The sequence below is a fragment of the Mustela putorius genome, unplaced genomic scaffold, assembly GCF_011764305.1.
Source record: "Mustela putorius furo isolate JIRA1106 unplaced genomic scaffold, ASM1176430v1.1 tig00000680_pilon_pilon_pilon, whole genome shotgun sequence".
Classification (NCBI taxonomy): domain Eukaryota; kingdom Metazoa; phylum Chordata; class Mammalia; order Carnivora; family Mustelidae; genus Mustela; species Mustela putorius.
In genome coordinates this window covers 1,269,866-1,295,941 of record NW_025421442.1, presented here as the reverse complement: position 1 = coordinate 1,295,941, position 26,076 = coordinate 1,269,866, and the positions used below count along the sequence as shown (strand labels likewise).

Below are 26,076 nucleotides of genomic sequence, written 5' to 3'. Positions count from 1 at the left end.
GCAACAAAGCACAGCCGTGCTGCTCGGAGGGCAGCGGGCGGCCCCCAAGCCACAGGTGAGGAGGAGCAGGTCCCAGAAAAGCAGGGCTTCCCCAGTACCGCCGGACTCGGCCCTGGACACAGCCTCAGAGGGCAGTCTGCTCGGATAACACACCAAAGCTAGCTCCAGCCTCCCGGGAGAGCCGCGAAGGTCTCCCCACGCTGCACTCTGAAGCCCACAGCTCTGGCCACGCGTGTACACGGTTCCCTCCCCAGGCGAGGCCAGCAGCGCAGACGTGCCCCCGAGCCCTCCATTTCTAGTCACTTGGCCTGGCCAGGGGTGAGTCGAGGAGAGGGGCTGCAGCGGCCGTGTTCACCTCCCTTCCTTCCTGAATCCAGGTGCCGGTGCTGGGGCGAAGCGGAGCCGCTGGGCTTCCCCTCAAATCCCTGACCCCACGCCGCTTCGACAGCCCAACCCGGGCGACACCACCTTCTTGGGGAGTTAGCCCAAGGGCCAGGCCGGGTGCTGGGCGATCTTAGGAGAACTCCGGCTCCAGGCCTCCTGCGGCCTCCCGCGGCCACGGGCCCCCGCTGAGCTCACACTGTCCACACTGGCTCTAAGATTACAGGGTGACCCGACAGACTCGGCACTGAAGGGCGGCTTCTCCTCAGATCAGGGTGCGGTGACTTATTTGGTTCAAAGAGAATCGGGGAACAGAAAAATTCCAAGTTTTCTTTCCACCAATTTTATTTTTATTTGGTAATTTTCACTCAGAGTCTTCCAATTCCTTTCTCAGTCTGAGATGTATTATGCGTGGATGTACTGTATAATCCCTTAGAAACTTTATTTGGTATAACTTCACGTTTTTGGTATATAGAAATAATTTTATTTCGTATTGCAGCACAGTAGACATACAATCGATATTATTTCCTAGAATGTGCAATATATAAATTATTCACATTAAAAAATCAAGAACAGAAAGCCTCATATGCAGGAAATATTTAAAAATGTGTCCCTACGTTGACTCTGACAGTATGCACTACTAGCTTTGTAAATCTGAGGGAACGCGACAAGACGCACATTTGAGCGACGTACACAGATGGGTCCGCTCCAGAAGCTGAACTCACTTTGGTCATTGGGTCTCCAGGCGCGGAGGCATGTGTGGGTCCGAAAGATCCTTCCAGAGCTGCGCTCCTTACCCTGGGGCTGTGAGCATTTCTGTGTCTTCTACTCTCCTTTGTAGCGCGGGGACCTCTTCTCTTTAAAAGCAAGAAGACCTTCAAGCCTGTCTTTTGTTGGAATCGTCTAGAGAAACAAAACATTGTGTTACCTACACCAACAGGAAGAAACTACGAAAGTCTAACAAGCTTTATTTAAGTAGGAGAAAAGGAACTAGAAGGCGATCGAAAATTTTGAAATCTACCCATCATTTGAACAATTCTGTGACCAAATTTACATTCTAATTCCAAACACACTTTGCCCCCGATTTCAAACGTACTTTAAAAAACCGACATACTTTATTTTTTAGACTATTTTAGGTTTACAAACGACTGAACAAACTTCAGGGTTGCCCCCTTACTGACACCTTGCGTCAATGCGGTACATTTGTCACAACTGAGGAACCAGGATCCACACGTTCTTGTTAAGCAAAGCCTGTATGTTGTGTGCACCATGGGTTCTGACAAAGGCACGATGTCACGGATCCACCCTAGAGCAGCCACGGAACAGCTTCCCCGCACCAAGTTCTTCAGGTTCGATCTTCTCATCCCTGCCCTGTGCCGCCTTTCCAGAGGTCAGACCGTTGGAACCCTATCGTACCTGCAATTTTTAGACGGAAACCCGTACCTTAACAGTACGCGTCTGCGGTTCTTCTGTGTCTTGTCACTGAGTAATACCTGACTGCGTGCATGTGCCTGCACCTCCACATCTCAGCCGCTTCCACATTCGGCAGTTAGGAACTGAGCGGCTAAAACGCCAAGTGCAGACTTTGGTGCAGACATAAGCTTTCGACACAGTTGTGTGAACACCTAGAGCTACAACTGCCGAATCACATGCTAACATTATGCTTAGCTTTGTAAGAAATGGGCAAATCGGATCTTTACACCGTGTGATGTGGAGCGTCTGCTTCTGGGCTCACTCGCCATCAGCGCATCTACTTTGGGCAGGCTCAGCTCTTCCACCCGCTTTTTAGTGGGTTGTTTTCTTACTGTTGAGTTTTACAAGCCCTGTGTCTGCTTCGGTGCGCGTCCTCTACCGATGTGTACTGCAAAGACCCTCCCTTCCTGGGAGGGGAATCCTCTGCACAATGTCACTCCAGAGGGGAAGTTGTTGATTTCAATGAAGTAAAACACCAGTTTTTTCTTTCATAGATTATACTTTTGGTGTTAATTTTAAAGAAGTCACTGCCAAACCCAAGGATGCCTACATTTTCTATGTGATATTTAAGAAGTTTCATAGTTTTTATTTTACATTAGGTCTATGGCCCAATCTGCGTGAGATTTTGTGAAGGGTGTAATGTCAGTGTCTACATTCATTTTTTGTCACTGAAGGCCCAGATGCTTCAGTACTACTCATTTTGAAGACCATCTTTTCTCCACTGAACTGCCTTTGCTCCTTTGTCAAAAGTCATTTCATTTTCTATGAGTCTACTTCCATGACTTTCATATGAATTTACTTCTGGGTTCCCTATTCTGTTCCACTGATCCAACTGTCTGCTCTTTTGTCAACCCACACTGTCCTGCTTACTGGAGCTTTACCGTAAGTCTTGGAGTTGGGCAGTGCCAGTCCCCCAGCTCTGCTCTTCTGCGCTACTGGACTGCCTAGTCTAACTCTTTGGACTTTCCATATGAACTTCTGAACTGGTCTGTCGATACAGATCAAGTAACGTGGCTGAGGTTTTTACTGGGATTGTACTGACTGACTCTCTAAATAAAATTGAGAAGAAATGACTTCTTAGTAACCCCGAGGCTTCCTATCCATGAACAGGTTGACCTGTCCATTTGCTTACACCTCCATCTCTTTCACCAGTTAGTTTTCCTCCTATAGATCACGTACTTTTTTTTTTAGATTTATACTTAAGCATTTGGTATTTTATATTAATGAAGATCATGTTATGCTTTTAATTTCAAATCCCGGTTCTCTACTGCCGGCGTACAGGGAAGGGGCTGAACCTGTCTACTACCCGTATCCTGCAACCTTGCTCTACTGCTTCTTAGTGGCGTTTCTGTTGTTGATTCTTTGAGACTTTCTACACGGACAATCACATCTTCTGTGAAGTTTTATTTCTTCCTTCCCAATCTGTGTATCTTTTATTTTTTTCTTGTCTTATTACATCAGCAAAGGTTTCTAGTAGATGTTGACAAGGAGCAGTGAGGACGATGACCTTGGCCTGACCTTGGCTATGACGTATGACGCTGGCTCCAAGTTCTTCTATAGAGGTTCTCATCAGGTAAGGAATCCCCCATCATAGTTTGCTGAGTTTTTATTATGAACGGCTGTTGGATTTTGTCACATGCTTTTTCTAGATCTACTGATACGATCATCTGACCTTCCTGTTTAACCTGTTGGTGTGATGGTTCATGGTTTGTAATGCTTTCTGACTCTCAAACCTGGCTTGCCTATCTACCAAAAAAATCCATTTGGTTCTTTTTATACATTGTATCCATATATTTTATACAAATCAGACAAACTGAAATTGTTTTTAAACACCTTTTTATACATTGTTGGATTTGATCTGCTAATATTTTGCTGAGAACTTTTACATCTAGATCAGATCAATGACCTGTGGTTTTCCTTTCTTATAATGTTGGGTTTTGGTATCAGGATAATACCGACCCAGAATGAGTTAGGAAGGGTTCCTTTTGCTTCTATTTTCTAGAAAACTCACTTAAAATTTATATGACTTCATCCTTAAATGTTTGGTAGAATTCACCAGAGAAACCATCTGGGCCAGGAGCTTCCTATTTTAGCAGTTTATTAATTATTATTTTATTTCTTTAACAAACATAGGGTTATTCAGATCATCTGTTTGTCCTTGTATGAGTTTTGGCATGCTGCGTCTTCAAAGGAATTGGTCCGTTTCATCGAAGTTATCAAATCCGTAGGCAGAGTTGTTCAAGGTATCCCTTTATCATTCTCTCCGAGTCCATGGGATCATTCGAGGTGGCCTTTCCTGCATTTCTGATGTTGGTGATTATCTTCCTCTTTCCATGGTCAGTCTGCCTGAACGTCTGTCAACTCCACAGGTCTTGACAGAGAGCCAGCTTTTTCTTGTTGTGGTCTTTTCTTTCTGTTTTTCTGTTTCTGATTTCATGGGTTTTTGTTCTAAAGCTTATTTTTCCTTTTCTTCTGCTGACTTTTTCTTTTCTTTTGCTCTCCTTTTTCTACGTTCCTGAAGCGGAAACTTACTACTGATCCTCGGTCCTCCTTCTCACACACGTGTGTTCAATGCCGAAATGCTGCTCTCCCTAAGCAGTGCCCTCAGTAGCTTCTCCTCTGACACACGTGCCATTGAAAAGTACGCTGTTCAACCCAGAGTAAAAAGACTGATCCTACCATTACCAGGTGGGATTTCCCAGCTATCTTTCTGTTACGATTTCTAGTTTAATTCCACTGTGGTCTGACAAAATGCTTAGGATTCCTGTTCCTTCACATTTGGTAAGGTGGGATTTACGGCCAAACATACTTGTAAATTCTTCTCTGGACTCTAAGGCTGTCCATTTGTGGGAAGAGTATAATTTTCTTCATTCGCGGCGTGTGCTCATCATGAAAGGTTGCAATGTACACTCGCAGACCAGGTGCAGGGGAACATTCCACTGTTCCTCCTAATTCAGGACACCGCCATGCTTAAATGGGAGCTCCAGTGAGTTTCCAATTCTCACAAAAGGTAGAACAAAATTCTTTTGCTACTTTGGATGCCCTAAATGAAGTTACATCTTTTAGAAAACAAGGAAGGAAAGAAATAAAGGAGCTTTATTCCTCTATACAAAGTCCTACTAATTTGTGTACGAAACAGAAAACTGTATACACAGAATCAGGGAACTTTCAGTGGGCAGGAGGGAAGGCTCAGAACCACTGAGTCTCATACACGGATGCTCCCCCCGTAGGTCCACACCCACACCACTGCCTCCGCCCACCCATCCACACTGGAGGGAAGGTTCATATTGACACCCATAAAATATAACAGGAGACTGAGAGACAGCGACAGCACATATGGTACTAACTTGATAGAGTTTTCTAAATTAGCTAGACAAGAGACATTAGTGTATGGAAGAGAACCAGTGATTAAGGGCTAGTATAGTCAAAGAGCACAGACACCCACTTTCAACTCATTTGTATGATTTGAGAAGAGGTGTGGGCGTAGTCTTGCTCTGAGACATACCATTCACTTGACTTACACAGAAGGTTGACAGCCTCGCTGAGTCTGGAGTTGCATTACATACCTGAGCATAACAAGCTTCTTCGATGGCTAATCCTGTTACTAAATCAACCTGAGGATGAAAACATAATACATTTCAGCAGGAATTACTTTTCAAAACATGGAGCACTCGATATAAATTCAAACTCATAACACTGCTCCGAGAGCACAGAACCCTTCGATGACACACAGCAAACCGGCCGTGCGAGCAGCAGAGCAGGCTGAGCTGATGGCCTGCGCTCCAGTTCTGCCTCCGCCACGTGGGGGCTGTGTGACCGTGGCTGAGCTGGTTATGCTCTCCGTGGCTCAGAGAGGCTAACTGTACTGTCTACCACGCAGGGCGATCTCGCCTTGATAAAGCACGGATACACGGCCTGCCATGCAGAATGAGCCACAGGGCATTTGCTGTTAGTGTTGTTACAATTACACGAACATTTTTAAAACCATTCTGCTTTGTACATCTTTAAAACTGTATTTATTGCTAACAAATTCAACCTCTTTCTATTGCTAAGAGACCAAGGAAGATATGGCGGCCTCTGAGTCTATAAGAAAGAGTATCTTTCTGCAAAATTCTGGTATTTAAGCAAAACCCCACCGGGGTAATTAACGCCCAATGTATACCGGTGCCTGCATCGCTCCCCCGGCCTGAGGCCTGTGCTCCTGAGAAGTCGCCTCCCGGGGTAACCCCAGGACACGCCACACGTCCGCCTCGTTAGTGCGGCTCCCTGCGCAGAGCGCGTGGTGACGTAAGGCAGAGAGAGCTCGCTTCGGCTCTGAGCCTGGAAGTGCTTCTCAGGATGTTTTTTATAATGAACGGTGTTGAGAATACACCGAGTGACCTTTTCTTTTGGTGTTCTAGGAACCACCAGCCAATAAATCTCTTAGCTGAAGGCAGAGACAGGAAGCGTGCCACAAGCTGCGGGACTCCAGGGCAATTCCCGAGTTCTGTGACGGAGGCGAGTCAGGAAGAGCCTGAGCAGAATGAAATCAACAGTAGAGCTAAAAGCAAAAAAATAACCTAGCCTGCAGTAACAATAGCATTGAAACAGCTGGATTTGGGAACATAAAATATAATAAATTAAACAGAATGAAATGTCTACTACTTCCTCCGACAACAAAGTCGAGTATCAAGGCACTCACCTCCATCCCTTGATTAATTGCTAATTTTGCCACTCTCATTGCAATGGGTCCCTAAAATTCAATTAAAGAAATAAGATATTAATTACGATTTATGCAAATTATGTTGTATAAACCAGTAAAAATCAGAAATTCCCACTGCTGGCACCATGGCAAAGAAACATCCGAAGCTGTAAGACAGTTAATGGGAAATCCCTCCCGGCTGCGCAAGGTCTGAACAGCACTTGGAGCAGCTCCCACGTCGGCGACGCAGCCCGCTTGCAGGTCGACAGGGGCTGTGCCCAGGAGGGGGCTGACCGCCCTCCAGCAGGTCTCCCTAGAAGGGAAGCAGGCAAAGAAAAGGGGGCATTGTGCTTGCCATGATAGCACACCCACGAACGGCCCGACAGGAGCCCAGGCTGGCGATGAGGCCGACACTCCTGTCCGCGTCCGTCCCACACACTGGCCCCGCCCCTGTCCTCCGCGGGCCCCTGTCCTGTGCAGACACCGGTGCTCCGCGGGCCCCTGTCCTCCGCGGGCCTCTGTCCTGTGCAGACACCGGTGCTCCGCGGGCCCCTGTCCTCCGCGGGCCCCTGTCCTCCGCGGGCCTCTGTCCTCCGCGGGCCCCTGTCCTCCGTGGGCTTTCGGCACTGAGCACAATGACGATGTACGGGTAAGGCTGTGCCCTCCAGCCAGTGCTCCCACACCATACGAAAGCTTAGAGCCCTGATGCGTCCTTGGCGAGTGTGAGGGTCATAGACGGGAGAACTGGGTGTCCTTGGGAGAAGGAGAACATGACTTCTGTCATCTTTGAAAACAAGAGTGCCCCAGGTGGAATTTAGCTGTCTGATCACATTTTAAATCCCTAAGAACAGTTCCCGGGTCAGGAGCTAGGCCGCAGCGGCATCTCTGCAAGCGTCTTCCGGACTAAAGGGCAGAGCAGGCTCGAAGTGAGGGGAGCCGCGGAGGGTCTGACGAACCAGTGACAAACGCCCGACGGCATGGAGCGTCCGTTTTCCCGCGCAGGGGCTCTGTCATCAACTTTAACCCAGCTAAGTTCTCTCCCTAATCCGGACACTTAATAAATATCTTTCTCAGAGGCCACAGGTCTTCGAGGTTCACACAAGTATCTTTGTTAGAGTCCCCCGGAATGCCGTCTGGGGGTGTGGGGCTCACACGAGAACCGTGTCTTTGAGAGCCTCAAGTCTTCGACTGTTTTCTGAAGCGCGCGCCTCTCAGCGACAGCCTTAGCTGTGCCCTCGTGTCCCCCAGATGACGCAAACAAGATGCCGTCCCGCTCCCGCGTGTGCACGCGCCCCCAGCCCCTCGTGAAAAGGCAGCGGGTCTGGGGCCCACTCCTGAGGATGCCTGGGTTGTACTGGGCAGTGAGGCTCACATAACTAGAAAAACAGGAAACTGGAAATGCTAGCAGATGCAATGCTTATTTAACACGCCTCTTTCAAAACACAAAACCAACAGCTCTTCTTCTGGACCAACATTTTTTTCTTGAACAGGACAAGGGAACTAACATCCACTACAGAAATCAGATGGAAATACTAATTTTACAGAGGCTTTCTAGTTTCTGGAAGAGTAATCATTCAGTGACAAAAACTAGAAATAAAGACCACGGCCCCTCGAATTTTGTTCTGTAACTCCGGCATATTGTACAGTCACGCATCTCCCGAACCATTCAGCGTCTCCCTTGCCCTGGAGAGAAAGCTTAGGGGTTAGTGTCCTCAGAGGCAGGTCCCCCAGGCGAAAGGGATGGGCCGTAGGGATCCTGGCTTGGCCCGCGGTGAAGTGCTGCTGGCTGTCGGGCGGCAGGCGGGAAGGCGCGGGCACGGAGGGCACAGGAGAAAGAGTGACGAGGCCCAGCGGTGCCCAGGGACGCAGCTCACAGCAGGGAGCTGAGCACCGCCGTCCGAAGACCAGGAGAGGCCATGGTGCTCTGCACGGGAAGGATGCACCCCTCAAACACAGCCCTGTTTCGAGGCAGACCTGCACCGGTTCTAGAGCTGTAAGCCGGAGGAAGCCGCGAAGCCGGTCGTTAGTCAGACCCTCCTCTTCCTCACACCTGCGCCTCGACCGCTCTTCAGGCGACACCACTCCAATCGCTTGGGGAAAGATTAATACCGAAGTTTCAGTTTACCTTAAGACACTAAAAATCTTTTCTGCTTGCTCTCTCCTTCAGCTCCGAGTGCAGGGTTCTGGTTACTTACACGGACAGCAAATCCCGCAAGAGCGGAGTCCCGGGAGAGGGTGCCGCGGGCTGAGTGACAAGGACCTCGGCATCCGCACGGAGCAGTGTGCTTCCCAGAACCAACCGCACAGGGAGGCCCTGCCTGTCAGCAGTCGGCGGACTGGGGCCCCTGTCGGGCCACCGGAAAGTCTAACAGCACCTTCTGAGGAGGGATGCAGAGCTCCCAACAAATGTGGAGAGCGTGTGCATTTTCCTAGAGGGAGTATCCTGAGATTCCCAGGAGGCTCCGGAGCCCCAGAACAGGCTACGAGTCCTGTTTGCGCCAAATGGTGCAGTCGGAGAGGAAGCCACTCTGATTCCAGGACTGGCCGGGGAGTGGTAAAGCCTGAAACCCCACTAGGGATAAAGACAAATCGCTAATTACTTGCACAGCAAAAGTCCTCTAATCTGTGATCTCAGAAGAAAGGAGCATCTGGAAAATACACTGAAGGGAGAGATGGAAGAAACTGCTGGAACGGGCCCCAGGATGCGCCCTGTTAGCCCTACCCTACCGTCAAGCTGCTCCAGGGAACATCTGCGAGGAGATGCGGCGTGTCCCAGACTCCAGAGCTTCAGTGTGGGCAGACCACGGCGCACAAAGGGGCTAAAACAGTGCCTACGTCACCATAAACACGAACACAAGGAGGGATGTCTGGGGGCTCAGTCCGCGAAGCGTCTGGTCATGATCTCAGGGTCCTGGGATCGAGCCCCGTGTCGGGCTCCCTGCTCAGCGGAGGATCCGCTTCTCACTGCCTCTCCCTCCTCTATAGTGACGGGGGAGGACACACAAAGGCTGCTGTGCAGGCAGGTCACCTCACACCCGGCTGTGGCAAGGACAGCCCACGCTGCCTAACCGGCTCTGGTCTCCCCAGCATGTGCTTCTCAGTGGGTTTCAGCTTGAGGGGGACTCAGGGTGACAGCCCATCCATGGCTGTTTCTCTCCACGTGCACAGCTCAGGTCAGAAGGGTCAGATGGTGAATGACGTCAGTTCCTAGGAAGCTCCGACCCATGTGCCGATGGGCGCGTCCGATATTACCGAGCCCGGCCACAGTGGGGGCCCCAGACCACCTCCATTCTCCCGTCTCGATGCTGAAGGCCCTGCATGTTGATCTAGCTTACTGTTCCTGGTGTTAGGGCTACCAGGTACTTCTCTGCTTGGAAAACAGGACACGCACATCCCCGGCATGGGAGATGACTGTTGTGGCCATTTGCTATAAAGGTCTTTAAACAGAAAAAAGAAAAGAAAAGAAAACAGAAAAGCAATGTAATTAGCAATACCTGAGGTAAAAACTCTCGGGCTAGGTCCAGGGCCTTGCGGTAGGCGGCGTCCCCCTCTGGGTTCTGTTCCAGCACGTGGCTGATCAGGCCCACGGCTTTGGCTTCTTGGCCATCGAGCACGCGCGCAGAGAAGATGAGCTCCTTGGCCAGGGACACCCCAATAGCACGCGGCAGGCGCTGCGTCCCCCCTGCAGGGAGAACGGGGGAGTGCAAGCCGTGACTTCAGACCGTTCAGTCCTCACATCTAAACGTTTCACTCCTCGGTTTATAAAATAAACCAGGGCCACAAGTTTCTATGTCAAGATTAGTAAGCGGAGAACCACTTCAAGGCAGAATCCAGTTAGTTTATCAAATTAAGCCCACCCAAAACAGAACGTGAGCATCTTCTGTAACCATTTAGCGATTCTGGCACGATCTAGTCCTTGCGACACGGCTGCTGTGCTCCCGAATCGCACCCACAACCGTAACCACATCAGCGTCCCCCCCCCCCACGCCACGACGACCAGTGGGGGGCAAGCAGCTCCGTCCCTCCGTCCATTCACCAGTGGGGTGACAGGTCCTCTGGCTCCGACGAAACTTGTCAGAGCCCGAGGTCTTCAACTCCCCATGTGCTCTGTGCAGAAGCGCGGACGGCAGATGAACCGCCCACTAACGTCACTTTAACAGAAAGAGACCAGGCGGTCACTGGCACAGACAGCTCTGTCCCGGTGGCCCCGGAGCTTTCAGCACGAGCAGGAGGTACCCACTTCCCTGCCACCCACTGCACTCTAGCGACAAGACCAGGATCTCGTTAGAAAGAAAGTTAGACGAGAGCTAATATGCTTCCATTAATATTCTTACCTGGAAGCCTCAGTTTCTACCAGTACGGATACGGAAGTGACTGCGACATTAGGACTCATCAACACATCCCCCTCAGGACGGCTGCGGGGCGCCCGAGGCCGGGGAGCAGGGGCAGGCGGGCTACCGGGAGCGCACACCCGAACAAGCTCCCGGCGCTTTCTCTGGCCCACAAAGTTCAGATTTCTTTTTTTTTTAAATATGAGTTCCCAACACTTAAAAGTGGGTGGTGATTTCTGACAAACACTAGTTTCCCCCTGGAAGCCGACCGCCCCTGCAGGGCTTGAGACGGACAAGCTCTGCTTTCGGTGAAACAACCTGAAAAGCAAAGCAACATCTTTTCTTCTTCACATCTCAATCCAAAGTGGCCACGTGAAAAATAATGATCCCCAGTTCCAGAAGGCACACTCCCTCTGCATGCAGCGCACACCCCGACACCCAGCGCAGCACGTGCGCCCGTGCCGGGAGCACACAGCCTCTGCCGCCGGTATGCAGCCACGGCAGCACAAACCACGGCAGCACGAACCACGGCAGCACGAACCACGAGCGCTGATTTGGGAAACGCGCGTGATTCAGAAACACACACACACACACACACACACACCCCTAAGCGAACTGGAAAGCACTGCTATTTTCAATACGGCCTGGGTTTGAACATCAGTGATCACTGCGTCTGTAAAACACAGCTTAAGTGTGCACACTGCCCAAGCAGGGGGAGATGGTGAATCTGCAGGTGCTTTACTCGATATGGCAGAAATTGTGGGTTTGAAAAAAAATGAAGCATTGACAAATTTACACGAAACCATACACAGTGATATTGCTCCGTGTACTGAAGACAGGTCCGAGAACTTACGGGACACGGTGCAGGGAAGAGACAAGGTATTCACGGTGCTCCCGATGGCCGCTGATTAGAGGACAGACAGAAACACAGCTCACGCAGCTGAGGAGAATTCTCCGCAGACGGAAGAACTTGTGGAGACAGCATTCGTCCTGGGCACAGATCAGGAAATGACTTTCTCGTTTCTTGGAGAAGCTGGATGTCGATTGCTCAAAATTAGCGCACGTGACCCGCAACGGTCCTTGGCAGCGTCACACGTACTCAGCCGGAACTGCGGAGTCCTGCAGGTCCGTGAAGCTTACGCCTTTCACACTATCATTTCATCCACGGTGTCCTCCCCCACGAATGAGGACTTTGCAGAAATTAAAGAAAGGAACAGTGACGAAACCAAGGCCATGGAACACATGCACTGCCTGAGCTGAACAGCACGTACATCAGCCTCTGCCTGGAGAAACGGGTGCAGAGGGGTCCGCTGGAGGACGAGACCGCAGGGCGGGCTGAGCGCCATGCTGCTGCCGAGAGCTTTCTGGGTTTGCTGGAAACAGTGCACCAGAGGATCTAGGAGAAGTCTAGCCTTGGCTCACCAGCAAACACTGAAGCCTCGGCCTGTGGGCTGACATCACAAGCCATGCAGCCCAGGGACCCCGTGTACGTGGGCCATGCGGTGCTCGTTCTTCTGTGTCTGGCTTACTGCACTAAGCACCTTGCCCCCCAGGTGCGTCCTAGTGCTCCTTCCTTCAGAAGGCTGGTAAGACTCCACCAGAGGAAGACCCCGTTTCATGTACTCTGACCTGGGGATGGTCACTCGGGTTGCTTCCACCTCTCGGCTATTAGGAATAAGGCCGCCATACACGTGTGTACCTGCTTCCTGTCCTTTTGGGTAGATACCCAGAGGCGGAGTTGTTAGGTCATACAGAAAATCTCTATTTTTTTAGAAATAGCCATACTTTTCCCTACTAGCTGCACCACTAGAGCACAAGGATTCCAGTTTCTCCACATTCTCAGGAACATGCGCTCTTAGGGGGTTTTATCTCTTTTGGAGGGGGGAGGTTTGATGGCAACCAACCTAATGGGTGTGGAGGGGGATCTCGCTGTGGTTCCTGACTCCCTAACAGCCGGCCTGCTCACGTGCTTACTGGCCATCTGTGTATCTTCTTCGGAGAAACATCTACTGGAGACCTCTGCCAATTTTTTAACCGGGCTGCTCTCCGGCACCGAGTTGTAGGGATTCTGTCTACACTCGAGACAGCAATCACTTACCAGGTACAGGAGTTGCAAATATTTCCTCCCATTCTGGGGATTGCCTTTCCTCTCTGTTGACTGTCCTTTGAAGCATGAAAGCTTTTCATTTTGATGAAATCCATTTTTTTCTTGTTGCTTGTGATTTTGGTGTCATATCCAAGAAATCACTGCCAAATCCAATGTCATCAAGCTTTTCTACCATTTTCTTCTAAGTTTTTGTAGCTTCACCTCTTACATTACAGTCTTTAATCCACTTGGGGTTAATCTTTACAAATGGCCCCAGGATGTGGAAATCAGTTTTCCCAACACCGTTTGCTGAAAGGGGCACTCTTAAATAGTCACACAAATATGTCATTTAATTCACTCATTCCTACTGAAATCTTATCTTCAGGAAACCTGTCCGGTGAGAAGTTATCTGGCCCCGTTTCTTCTGCTGCAGTCCACCGGCAGGAATCAAAGACTGACGCAGAACTACGGTACCTGCTTCCAACCCTTGGCACGTTGACTTTGTCATTTCCAACTTCATGAAAAGACTGTGTCCGGTACAGTTTGCCTCGCTCAGTTAAGACGGACACCGTGAGCGATAGCTAAGAACAGAAGTTACTACCCTGTGCACACGATCGACGAGCAGCCTCGGGCCCCCCCATCCCGCCAACAGTGCCCCTAAAGAGGAACGGCTTATGTCAACACTCCTGCAGCTGGAAAGCGCTTCTGTGGACAACTGTTCTCTAGCGTAAGATTAAACGGAACACGAGCACCCGTCAGGGAGTCCAGGCCGCGAGCCGCATGGCGCCCGCGACCAGAGACAAAAGATGCATGGCCGACACCTGCCGCCAGGGAAAAGGCACCAGATTTTCTGTCCCACGTGCACAGAGAAGTACTAGAGACGATGTATTTCGATTCACCTTTCATTAACTTCTGAACATTAGATTCCAGCTTAGGTATTAGCGTTAGGTCAAAACAGACACGCCGTGTCGCATCTGTCAGCCGCTTTTCCTACCCCAGGCTCAGCCACGAGATCACACAACCGGCTAACTTCCCGCAGGATTTGAGTTTAGGACCGTAAAATGCCACCTCCAGACAGAGTCTCGGGGACCAAACCCAGCACGGGACCCCACTGAGTCTGTCCCTGGCACAAGGAGAACCGCTCCACCCCGGCAGCGGCCCGGACACAGTCAAGGTCACGGAGCGCCTCGAGCCTCTGCGCAGAAGGTCGGGCACTGTCCGTCTTCCGCGCAGCTGTGCCTCGTGCTGAAGCCCCACTGTGCAGCTCGGAGAGTGGCGCTCATCCAGTCAGCTGGCAGAGACAGGATTCAGACGTGTTCTGCTGACTGTTACCTACCACGGGGTAAGAAAGCACACAGGGCAGATTATGAAATGCACTGATGCTTGTTTTAGAAATAAAAGGTGTGTATCTGCTACGGGCCGTATGTGATCACATACATAGGCAGACACACATATCAAACGTGCCCGGAAAGTTGTCTCTGTGAGTCAGAGAGTACCTGCTTTTCCCTCGTTTTTCATTCGCACAGCCTGGCTGTATTTCCAAAATGCTGTGCAGCGTATAGGAGCAGGACGGCAGGAGTGTGATCTCCAAGATGACAACACACGCGTGCACGCATTCAACGAGGACATAGGGCCGCTTCCAGCCCTGGGTGCACACATCCAGCCATGAATGAACAAAGCCCCGACCTCGTGGACCCCACACTCTCACCGGGAAGCCCACAGCAAGCAAACAAATCCCTACTGTCAGAGAGCAGACGGGAAAGTGCCGGGGTGCGCCACGCATGGAGCTTAGACGGGATGGCCAGGGAGGGGCTCTCGGGAGGGGACACTGGATCCAAGACCAGGAGAAAGTGGGGCGTGAACCAGTGCGCTGGTCTTGGGGAGACCATGTCTGACTCACAGAGTGCAGGGAGACGGGGCAGGCTCGAGCCCAGAGTAGGGACATGCGAGGGGCAGCAAACATGGCCCAGGAGGAGCAGGGCCAGATCTGGTGGGCCCCGGAAGGCCCCAGGGAGTACTCTGAGGGTGACAGGAAGACACTGAGCATCTGAGAGCACTGTCTGAAAAGAGGGGCATGGGAACACCCTTCCATAGTGAGGATCTGGGTCTGAGGACAAGCTACGGTCAAGATGAGCGAAGATGAGGAGCGCAGTATGTTCCCACTACTCGTTGTAGGTTCCGACAGGCTTGGAAGAACCTTCAAAACGAGTTCCCAAATGCTTTCAGTATCTGCCTTGTTTTGGCTGCCCCCATTCAAATCCTGGTTTTGCTTCTGGAGACCCCTAAGGTGCGCAGCCTGGGACAGTGAAAACCCCCCACGGAGGCCAAGGGGGCCGGATCCTCCTCCTCTCTGCTCTAGCACAGCCGGGCAGGCATTCAAGTGAGCTCTGCTCTGCAGGACGGGATTTCTTGGTGCGGGGCGTCCTGAATGGGTGGCCTTGGAGGGCTTATGGGCGATGCGGGGGTTGTAATGTGCAGACCCGATGACCCCGGGCTTCTACGGAGCCCTGCTGCTCCGCCACCACCGTGGCTGTCTGATGCCAGGTCTTCCGGCTTGTGTGCTAAGCCTTGCTCTCTACAGACTCGGCCCACCTGACAGTAAATGTCTTTTTCTTTTAGGATGGCCGGAGTCCGTTTCTATCGTATGTTTCATGAAGGACATGGTCATTTAACTAGCAGTTTTGTTTTCCTCTTTCTCAAAACAGATGAAGCCAAATGGGAGTTTATCTGTTCTATTTCTTTGCAAATAAGATCCATTTGTTCAATCTCAAATTTATTGGTTTAGTGACCTACTATGTGCCAGATGCGTCCCCGGTGCTGGACACACAGCGGTGAGCCAGGCCGACCCCTGATCTGAGAAAGCTTCCGTCTGAGGCAGACAGGGAAGGGAAGGCGCACTAGAGCAGTGCAGGGACAAGACGGAGCGAGCGTCGGGGCGAGAATTTAATAAAGGCAGGGGAACAGCTTGTGACAGAACCACCAGGTCTAACGGACATTGAGTGGCCGGGGAGGCCTGCCGGATACAAGCGAAGGCGTGTCTGCGTCGTATCGAGCAGCCCACGAAGACCACGGACAACACCCAGGGATGATCCCGGCCACGCGAGGCCCCTCCAGCGAAGCCAGGCTCAGGCCGTTCGGAGATGAGGTAGAGGCCGCGGCAGGCCCCCAGGGGAGGGACGTGAGAGGCGTGGAAGGAATGGGGCTGGGCAGGCTTCGGAGCCCACAGACACCGTGCAGGCTTATGGCTCACTCTGTGGGTGGTGCAAAGAGCCTGGAGGGTTTGGAGCACAAGGGGACATAATTCAATTTGCATTTTAAGAGATCCTTTTAAGCTTGCCAGAGGACAGACTACAGGCGCAGGACGAAGGCAGGTGCCCAGCAGGAGGCTGCTGTGTCCTCCACGCGCCACAGGATGGCAGCTCGGACGGAACTAGAGTGAGGGGGTGAGGGGAGGCATTTGGTGCAAGTGTCGAAACTGGTGAGAAATACACGGGCAGACAGGGAACCACTCTGTCAGCCGGCTCTCTGACCGGAGCAGAGGAAGGGGCACCGCTGTTGACACCGGGAGGGCAGGCGGCGGCGGGGCGCACTCGGCCTGTGACGCGGGCATCTTTTACGTACAGAAGTGCGGCAGTCGTCCCTGCTTAGCAAGCATCACTGTCCCCCCGACGGTATTCCGAGCCAGGGCCTGCATGAGATCCCTTGGGAGACGGGTCACAACACAAAGGAGCAGAGAGCGTGGGCAAGAGCCCGGGAGGTGCCCGGCGCGGCGAGGGACGCAGCAGAAGCGCAGGAGGAAGGCAGTGCTCGGCTGCAGCCCACCACTGTGGCATGGCTACGCCCCACGGCCCACGACAATGCTTCAACCTCCCTGACCGGGCACTGGGTCACATGGGGGTGGCAGGAAAGGTCACTTTCTTGCTCAAGTGTTCTGCCACCGACATAGGGAATAAAACTGGGGCTCATATTATTAAGAGACAATGAAAACAGGTAATCAATTAGCAGTTGCCACCCCAAGTGGCAAAACTATATTAATCATAGAACAAAATGTTCTCATGTTTATCTATTATTTGTGTAGAATAAAAATATATTTGAAATGTTATAGTCCTGTTCAAAATTTCCTCCCATTTAACATCTATGAGTTTAAGTGTAAGAAGGCATCAAGAATCTTTCCCCTCTATCATCTCTCCCGGGACTCTCTGCTTCTAAAGTAGCAACGTCCAGCTAAGCCATGGCTTAAACCCAGCGAGCTTGTTTTTGCAGCAAAGGCAAGAGGTGAGCATTTCCATGTTCCTACGATCCGCCCGCTGCTCCGAACTCCCTGCGGCCTCGTGGGCCTGCTGGCCTCCGACGCCACGGGGAGATGCGGGCCCCAACCCTGTCCTCCCAAACCTGAGTCCTAAACTGAACGTGTAAAGTAAAGCAAGCATAGACGCCACCTTCCTGCTGTTCCACTGACATCATGTGAACCGCGACGGCAAGCGTTCCCTGGCCTTTCACAATCATACTGCCGCAGCTTCCGGGCTGCGGATCACGTTTCAGTGGCATTTACAAGGTAGAAGAGGTTTCTGCTCTTTAGCTTTCCTTTTCAGCCTTTATCTTCTCCTTTCTCTTACAACTCCATGAGAAAAGAAGCCACAGTAATACCGGGGACACTTCCAACAAATCAGGCAAGTTGGAAACTGGGCAGCTCCCACATGAAGGGTATGGGCTGCTATAATGAGAAAGGACCTCTGACTTCTAGAAGTAGCCCTTCTGAATGATGTCCGAGTCCCCTCTCATAAATAGAAAGCCAATTAAGGTTACTTTTTCCTTGAGTTGTGGAAGAAATACTGCAGGAAAACGTTAGTTGTGGATTAGAATGCCTACAGCAACCGACCCCTCTGAAGCTCTGTCAGGGGGCTTCAGGCAGGGGCTTTCTTGACAGATCTGGCCTGGATGTTTACAAAACCGACTTCCTCTTGCTTTTATACCGAAACATCCAGGTCTCTGAGGAATGTGCTATGTGAACAAACATGAGCGTGTACTGGTCTCATGACCGAACATGTCACAATCATGCAAAACCATAAAAATATTTATCCTTCAATCTGTGACCAACGTTTGAAGTGTTGCAATACCTTCTGTTCCCTGAGGGGTTTTAGCACGTTGTAAAGTAAACACACACACACACACACACACACACACAGAGGAATGACACAGGGGCACGTGGGAAGAAAGTCCTCACTGGCTACCCCAGCAGCACCCACAGAAACGCATCCGTGTGAGCTCTGTGTGTTTTATCCTAGAGAAGCATTGTTAGCAAAAGCTAAGAACTTTTCAGAATCGGGGCAGAGGAAAAAAGGTTGATTATCGAAAATAGTTTTCCAGAGCACGTTCAGCTGACCGGCAACAAATCAGCAGCCTGTGATGTGGTGTCTATTAGCGCGCACTCCGGAACCCCTGCTCGACCCTTCTCCCATTCACCGTAAAGGGAAACAGACGTGGAAAGGTTTTATTCATATTAAGAAAAAAAAATGTACTTCTTTAAATTGTCTGTGTAATTTCTACAGAAAATATCTGAAGCACTTATATTTATTTTAACTTTTGAAAAGAGATACTGCGGTACACCAGATGAAAGATAAAATCTCACTTTCTCCAACCGTTTGAAGACTGCCATGGTGGACCTCTGCCCACTTCGGACCACCCCGCGTCCACCACCACCCTGCGCCGCACTGCCCTCTGCGGCTCTCTGCGGTGCGGGGGCTCTGAACTCCGGTGCTAGCCCTGAGGCCCGGGAGTGGCTCCGAGGGGCTGCTGGCGGCTCCCACCGGACCCGAGTCAGCCCGGCATGGACGAGCGGCCGGCAAACGGTCTCCCTCATGGCAGAATCGTGCGTGGAGCACGGGGACGACGGAGGCGGCTGGGCTCCCCCGCTCCAGCACAGGCTTCGGGCGCGCCCAGCGGCCGCGATGCTGCCAGGCAGAGCTTCCTGTGAAGGTGGCGGCCGTGTGCGTCTGGGCCGTGCAACATGGGGGCCACCAGCCGCACGAGACTCCTCTGCACTGGAAACGCGAGGCGCGAGGCTGCGGTTCCAGCGGAGCTCATCTTCGTCAACCCAAACGGCCCTGCGGTCTGCAGCCACGGCACGGACCGCGCAGCGTGGAGTCACCCGTCCCTTCCGCCCCCACCGTGAGCTCCTTTCTGGTCACAAAGTTCGTTTCTGCTGCAAACCCAGAGAGTCTGGTGAGGTCTAGGGTTCATCGGACACGGAGAGCACCTCAGTGGGTAACGCGGCCGAGGTGCCAGGTCCGCGTGACCCGGCACAGCTCACCTGTCTTGCAGGAGGACAGGCCCCAGCACAAGGGAGAGAGGAGGCGGCACCTGCCTGGCGACAAACGTGGTTCCCCGGGCTCGCCGGCCTCTGGCACGCCCATGAGAAGGGCGCAGCCCGAAGCCACAGGAACCGCCTGCTCCTCCGCCAGAGCGGGTCACACACGAGAAAAGGGGGCGTCCGCAGCTGGGACCGCGCACATCACGAAGGCCTTCCTAGCAGCCTGCAGCACGGACCTCTCCCGGTCTGCTGCGCTCAGACACGGCACCTGCTCCGAGGAAACGGAGCTCGTGGAGAGAAGGGACCCACGGGCTCTCTGTATCCTGATGTCCGTCTCGCTGTGTACGTCTACCAAGCAAACTACTACTACTGTGACTGCAGAAATGTCCCTCCAGCAAAAATTCTGGGCCATGAAGTGACACCACAACTGCCGGACATATGTTCCATCTTCTCCCTTCGGACTCTAGTTAATTATGCAGATCATATACTTTAACATTTGACAAACATAACTGGTTTAATGTCACAGTCGCATCTACAAGTACATCACAAGGATCATGACTCGGCTGAGCCCCCTGTGTGAAATGGTCTGCGCATATAACTATGGTGTGGACTGAGCATGAGACACACGCGTATATCCATGACAGCCTTAGAGAAAATTCTTAATTAATTTTCTTTAATACAGTGATATTTACTGTATTAAGTTTCATGTTTACCACCCGGTAAGTCATAGGATTCCTGAAGTCAAACACCAAATTTAATAGCTTGATATCTACAGAGATGCATTTACCATTTTATACTTAAAAAAGATCTCACAAGGGGCGCCTGGGTGGCTCAGTGGGCTAAGCCTCTGCCTTCGGCTCAGGTCATGATCTCAGGGTCCTGGGATCGAGCCCCGCATCGGGCTCTCTGCTCGGCGGGGAGCCTGCTTCCCCCTCTCTCTGCCTGCTTGTGATCTCTCTCTCTCTCTGTCAAATAGATGATAAAATCTTAAAAAAAAAAAAGTTAAAAAAAACAAAAAGATCTCACAAACACCGGAAACAATTAGGCAATAATACTCCCCAAGTCAAATGGCTGGCGAACACGGGAAAGCAGCGGGCGCGCGGTCTGTGCTTCAGGAAGAAACGTCTTCGGGAGCCGCGAAGACTTCCCTAGGCACCGCCGCAGGAGTCCGTGCGTGGGGCAAGTCACCGCAAAACACAGCGGCGGGAAACAGTTCCTCCTCCACGGTTTCTGTGGGGCAGGAACCGCGGCCACGCGTGGAGCCCTGGCCCTGGGCGTGCAGGCTGCCTCTCGACGCCTCGCCCCTGCAGCCCCCTCCGCACCAGCCACCCCCCAGGGCCGCACGCTGACCCGGCAAGAGCCGCCCACGATGAGCCGATCGAGGCAGCAAACGCACAAGCCGGACCGGGAGGCGATCTCCCGCGCACGCTGCCACGTTCTCCAGGCGGCCTCTCCATGCCCAGGCCTCACAAGGGAAGGGCCCCGGTGGGGGGGCATCTGGACGGTGCCAGGCACAAGCACGGGGCCTCGGTGGGCAGCCGTGCCGTAACGGCCACCGCTTCTCCTGCCCATGTGCCCTTTCCCGAGAGCCTTCGTCCAGGGCGCGTTCACAGAATATTTCCCAACCGCACGATCACTCTCCCGTCTCGCAAAATGAAGGGGGGCGAGCGGACACGTCAACCGTTACTTCAGAAAGGAGCGGGGCCCGGAGCGGAGAGGACAGCGCGGCCGGCGCTCCTTCTGCAGAGCTCAGCCCGCAACGCAGCTCCGCCCCTGCCAAGCGAGACCGGAGCAGAGTGGGTTCTAAGAACCAGTGAGGGTGCTTTCGCCGCCGCTGTGCGAAATACGGCGTCACGTCAACGATGGATCGACAAAGATGTTCCTTTGAAAAATTAAGTTTGAGATGCAAGTATTAAAGTTAAGCCATACTGTCAGTATTTGAAATGGAAAGCTTTAGTAACACTGGAGACATAACATGCATCGATCACAGGTTTAAAACGTATGTGGCAGATTTCTGTAGGGCAGAAATTCCGTGAGCTCGGGACTAACTCTTAGACTCTTCCTTTAAATAAAAAGGCCACAAAAAGTAGCTGAAAACTTGATGTGGGGGGAGGAAATAAAAGGGAGAAGTGCCACCCCAGGGCATAATCGTTGAGAAGCAGGTCAGGAACACACACGACGGACGTCCAGGACGGGCCACGTGGGCAAAGCCCGGGAGGGCAACACCTGCGCGCTGCGGCCACAACCCGTCTCCGGGGTGAGGACGGAGGGCGCGAAGGCAGCCCGTGACAGACCCCGAGATCGAAGCGGTCTTTGAGAGACAGGCGCGCTGCCTGCGTTCCCCTAGCCCACCGGCCTTCAGACACAGGGCGCCCGCAGAACTTCAAACACGATGGCCCAAAGCAGCCTTCAGAAATGATCTTCCGGGTCTACAGCCACAACATCACAGAACTGCTCCCCCGACCCACCTCGTGCTCCCCATCTTCGCTGAAGTCACCGACGGGCAGTACTGTATCACTCACATACACAACACCGCGACCCAGCATTAGGCTGCATTATGAAATAATGTCTAAATAAACAATCTCACTAACTCAATCCTTGGGGGAAAATGTCTATTCGGGCCTGATGCCCATTCTTTAAGTGGATTGCTCGCGGTTTTCTTGGTGAGTTACATGAGTTCTTTATGTATTTCGGACCCGGACTCCTTAGAGAACGTATCCTTTCTAAGTACCTTCTTCTGTTCACTAGGTTGGTTGCCGGTTTCCTACCCTATGCAAAAGCTTTGTTTGATGTAGTCCCAAGAGTTCATTTCTGCTCCTGTCCCCCATGTCTGTGGAGAAAGATCCAAAACCGCGTTGCCGAGATAATACCCGAGAGCTCAGAGCGCCATTTTCCTGTCAGGACTTCTTGAGTTTCCGGGGGTCCACATAGGTCCCTCCACTCTGAGCCCATTTCCGTGCACGGGGTAAACAAGAGGCCCAGTTTAGTTCTTCGGCATGTAACTACCCAGTTTTCCCAACACCATTTGTTGAAAAGACTGCCTCCTCCCCACTGTGTACTGTCATGGACTACCTGTCTCCTTTGTCATAGCCTAACTGACTAAGTGTGGGTTTGTTCTGAGGTCTTCAAGTTCCACGGACCCCGGGTCTGGTTTTGTGCCTGTACCACCCTTTTTTGATTACTGTAGCTTTACAGTGTATCCTGAAATTAGGGAGTGTGAGGTCTCCGGCTTTGTTCTTTCTCAACCTTGCTTTGGCAGTTCAGGGTCTTTTCTGGATTTGTACAAATGTTAGGACTATTTACTTTAGTTCTGTGAAAAATGCTATTAGTATTCTAATAAGGATTGCATTAGATCTGTGGACTGCGTTGGGTAGGATGGGCATCTTAACAGTATTAATTCTTCCAATACACAAACATGGTATATTTTTTCCATTTATTTGTATCATTTTCCATTTCTTTCCTCAATGTCTTTTTCTATTCCTTTTTTTTCGCCCCCCTTCAGAGTTCAGGTCTTTCACCTTCTTGAATTTATTCATTCTCTGGTATCTTGCACTTTTTGATGCAACTGCAACTGGAATTTTCTTGATTTTTCTTTTTCGCTGGTCTGTATGTATTTGCACCAGATGTCTGTCAGTTCTGTATGCTACAACATTACTGAACCCATTTATTAGTTGTGACAGGATCTTGAGCATCTTGGGGGAGTCTTTAGGGTTTTCTATACATACTATCATGTCACCTGTAAATAGTTTGACAGTTTGAACTCTTCCTTTCCAATCCGGACGCTTTTTATTTTTCTTGTCTTACTGCTATGGCCCAGACTTCTAGTACTATGTTGAATGTAACATTGGCAAGAGTAGGCATTCTTGTGTGGTTTCTACTCTGAAGCTTTCAGCTCTTTATCCGGGAGCATGCTGTGGGTCTGCCGCACGTGGCCGTCAGATGGTGAAGGAGCTTGCCTGCTGCAAGTCTGCTGCAAACAGATGCTGACTTGGTCAAATGCTTTCCTGCGTCTACTGAGGTCATCATATGATCTGTAGCCTTCATTTCGCTAATGGGGCATATCATGCATATATTAAACCATCCTTACATCTCTGGGATAAACCCCGCCTCATATGAACCTCTTAATGTATTGCTGAATCTGGTTTTCTGTCACCAAAGACATGGCCTGTAATTTTTGGTTTTAGTAGTGTCTGTCTGGTTTTGGTGTCATAGTGATGCTGGTTTCACAGAATGAATTTACAAGTGTTCCTTCCTCTTCAATTTGTTGGAATAACTTGAGAAAAATAGGTTTTAACTCTTCTTTAAATTTTATTAAGAATTCAATTGTGAAGCTGATTAATTCTCAACTTCTGTTGAGAGGTGTCTTTTTTGTTTAATTACTGACTCTGTTTCACTACTAGTAATTCATCTATCCTGAGTTTCTATTTTCCTGATTCAGTCTTGGAAGACTATCTGTCTCCAGAAATTTATCTGTTTCTTCTAAGCTGTCCAGTGTGTTGGCATGTAATTGTCTGCCGTCGCCTCTCATGATCCTCTGTGTTTCTGTGATGTCCGTTATGGAACCTGTCCTCTTCCACTTCTGACTGGAGTTCCCTCTCATTCTTCCTTGATGAGTCAGGCTAAAAGTTTATCAATGTTGCTTATCTTTTCAAAACACCAACTCTTAGTTCCACTGATCTTGTCTACTGCATTTTTTGGTCTCTGTTTCATTTTTTTGCACTCTGATCTTTATTTCCTTCCCCCCTTTTGTTAACATTGGGCTTTGTTCTTTTTCCATTTCTTTCAGTATAAAGTCAGTTTATGTGAGATTTTTCTTGTTCCTTGAGAGGCAGGCCTGTCTTGCTATGAATGTGCCCTTGGAACTGTTTTTGCTGCATCCCAGAGATTCTGGAACATTGTGTTTTCTTCATTTGTCTCACGGTATTTTTTTTTTTTTTAGGTCCTCTTTGATTTGTTGATTTAATGTAATTTAGTCTTAATGGACTTATTCAGCCATTAAGTCCATGTGGTAAAATGTGTTGTTCAAAGCTGCTCTTCTCTTCCTTTCTACCTGGATGACTGACCCACTGATGTAAGTGGGCTACGAAAGACTCTTATTATTACTGTATTGCGGTCATTATCTCCCTTTATGTCTCATTTGCTCCATGTATTTAGGTGGTCCTGTGCCGGATACACAGATATTTACAAAACTGTAATATCCACTTGTTAGATGGATCCCTTTAGCTCTATGCAATGCTCTTTTTGTCTCTTGTTGTGAAATATAGTTTTGTACATTTTGTCTGATATACGTAGCTTTTCTTTTCATTTCCATTTGCATGGAGTATCTTTTCCTACCCCTCACTTCGTCTGTTTTTAGGTCTGAAATGAGTACCTTGCAGGTAATATACAATGGGTCTTATTTTTTTAACCCATGTCTTTTTTTTTTCTTGCCCTGTATCTTCTGATCATAGCCTTTAATCTCTTTAAAGTAATTACTGATTAGGTACACTTACTGCCATTTTGTCATTGCTTCTGGTTGTCTTACAGTACTCCGATTCCTTTCCTCTTCTCTTGTTCTCTTCCTTATGATCTGATGACATTCTTTAGTGTTACGTTTAGATTCCTCTCTCTGTGTGTATCTACAATCGGTTTCTGGGTTGTGACTACATGAGGTTCATGTAACACCCTATGTATATAGCAGTCTATTTTCAGTTGATGTGGCTTCAGTTCGAGTACACTCTAAGTGCACCACATCTGTACTCCACGCCCCTGATATTCTTCCTTTGTGTGGGTTTGCCACGCCCGGACATGGGTCCGATCCGACAGCATCTCTGCCTTTCCTGTCACTCTCAATGTGGCTTTTTCTTTAAACCGTAAGCCATGGAAGAGCTGTTCTGCTGGTCTCTGGGTCCTTCTCAAAAAGAGATGTTCTACATGTTGCTGCAGGCTCGGTGTCTCCGCAGGAGGAAGTGAACGCGAGGTTCTCCTATGCCATCTTGACTGGGAGTCTCAGACATTTTCATGTAACTAAGCTAAGTAAGCTGATTTCAGAAAAACTAAGTTGATGCATTTTATTATTTTTATTTTAGTAAGTCGTCTGTCATTATAACAAGACACATGGGACACTTCAGGCTGAAGAAGGAAAGGGAAAATGCTATAAAATAGATGGGCTTTTTTTTTTTTTTTTCAATTTTTAACTTACATTTGTCAAACAACTCTGAAGTTTCCCTCAAAACAAAAGTAACACATCAATTTTGGATTAAAACCTAGAATGGTGTAATAATTTTTTGATAACGGGTGTCCAACAAAACACCCAGACTGCAGCTGCTGTTCTCGCTGGTTCTGAGTACGAGTGTTACACCACACCCCACCCCTGACCCCAGGCAAGGGCAGTCGTGTCAAGTACATCAGCCAGTGGTGCACACAGGGCTTCAGCAACACCTGCAGGTCTCCTCCACCTACACTAGACTGCACCGTAACCAGCCAGCAGGCAGGAGAAGGACGGGTGAAGGCTGAGTCAGCCTAGCTGTCCCAGGTCCTAGCTGTCCCAGGGGGTCTGTCTTGGACCAGCCACGTGGGCCAGCTACCAGGCATGTGAGCAGCCCCCCAGCAGGACTAGGCCTGCTTGATGGGCTCAGCCTAAATCACTCCTGAATAAGCACCAGAGCTAAATGCATGGTTATTATTTTGAGCCACTAACTCCAGGAGTAGATTGTTCAACACTGACATTGTGGTAACAGACAGATGAACGCAGACAAGATCCCTCACAGGGAATAGGACCAGAAAGACACAACTGCAGTGAGACAGGTCCTGAGAACACAGACAGTAAGTACAC

The 26,076-nt window shown here is 50.4% G+C and overlaps 1 protein-coding gene across 6 annotated transcripts in view; it reads right to left on the bottom strand.

Annotated features, from left to right (window-relative positions):
* Positions 1–708: 708 nt before the first annotated feature.
* AUH (AU RNA binding methylglutaconyl-CoA hydratase) overlaps positions 709–26,076 on the bottom strand; it is a 131,020-nt gene continuing 105,652 nt past the window's right edge. For all 6 annotated transcript variants that reach the window (XM_045083003.1, XM_045083005.1, XM_045083004.1 and 3 more), the window contains 4 exons: positions 10,030–10,217; positions 6,536–6,586; positions 5,421–5,468; positions 709–1,284 (listed from right to left, as the gene is read on the bottom strand). In XM_045083003.1, coding sequence (XP_044938938.1) covers positions 1,207–1,284; positions 5,421–5,468; positions 6,536–6,586; positions 10,030–10,217 — 365 coding nt within the window. In that variant the 3' untranslated portion in view covers positions 709–1,206. The remainder of the gene's footprint in view (positions 1,285–5,420; positions 5,469–6,535; positions 6,587–10,029; positions 10,218–26,076) is intronic.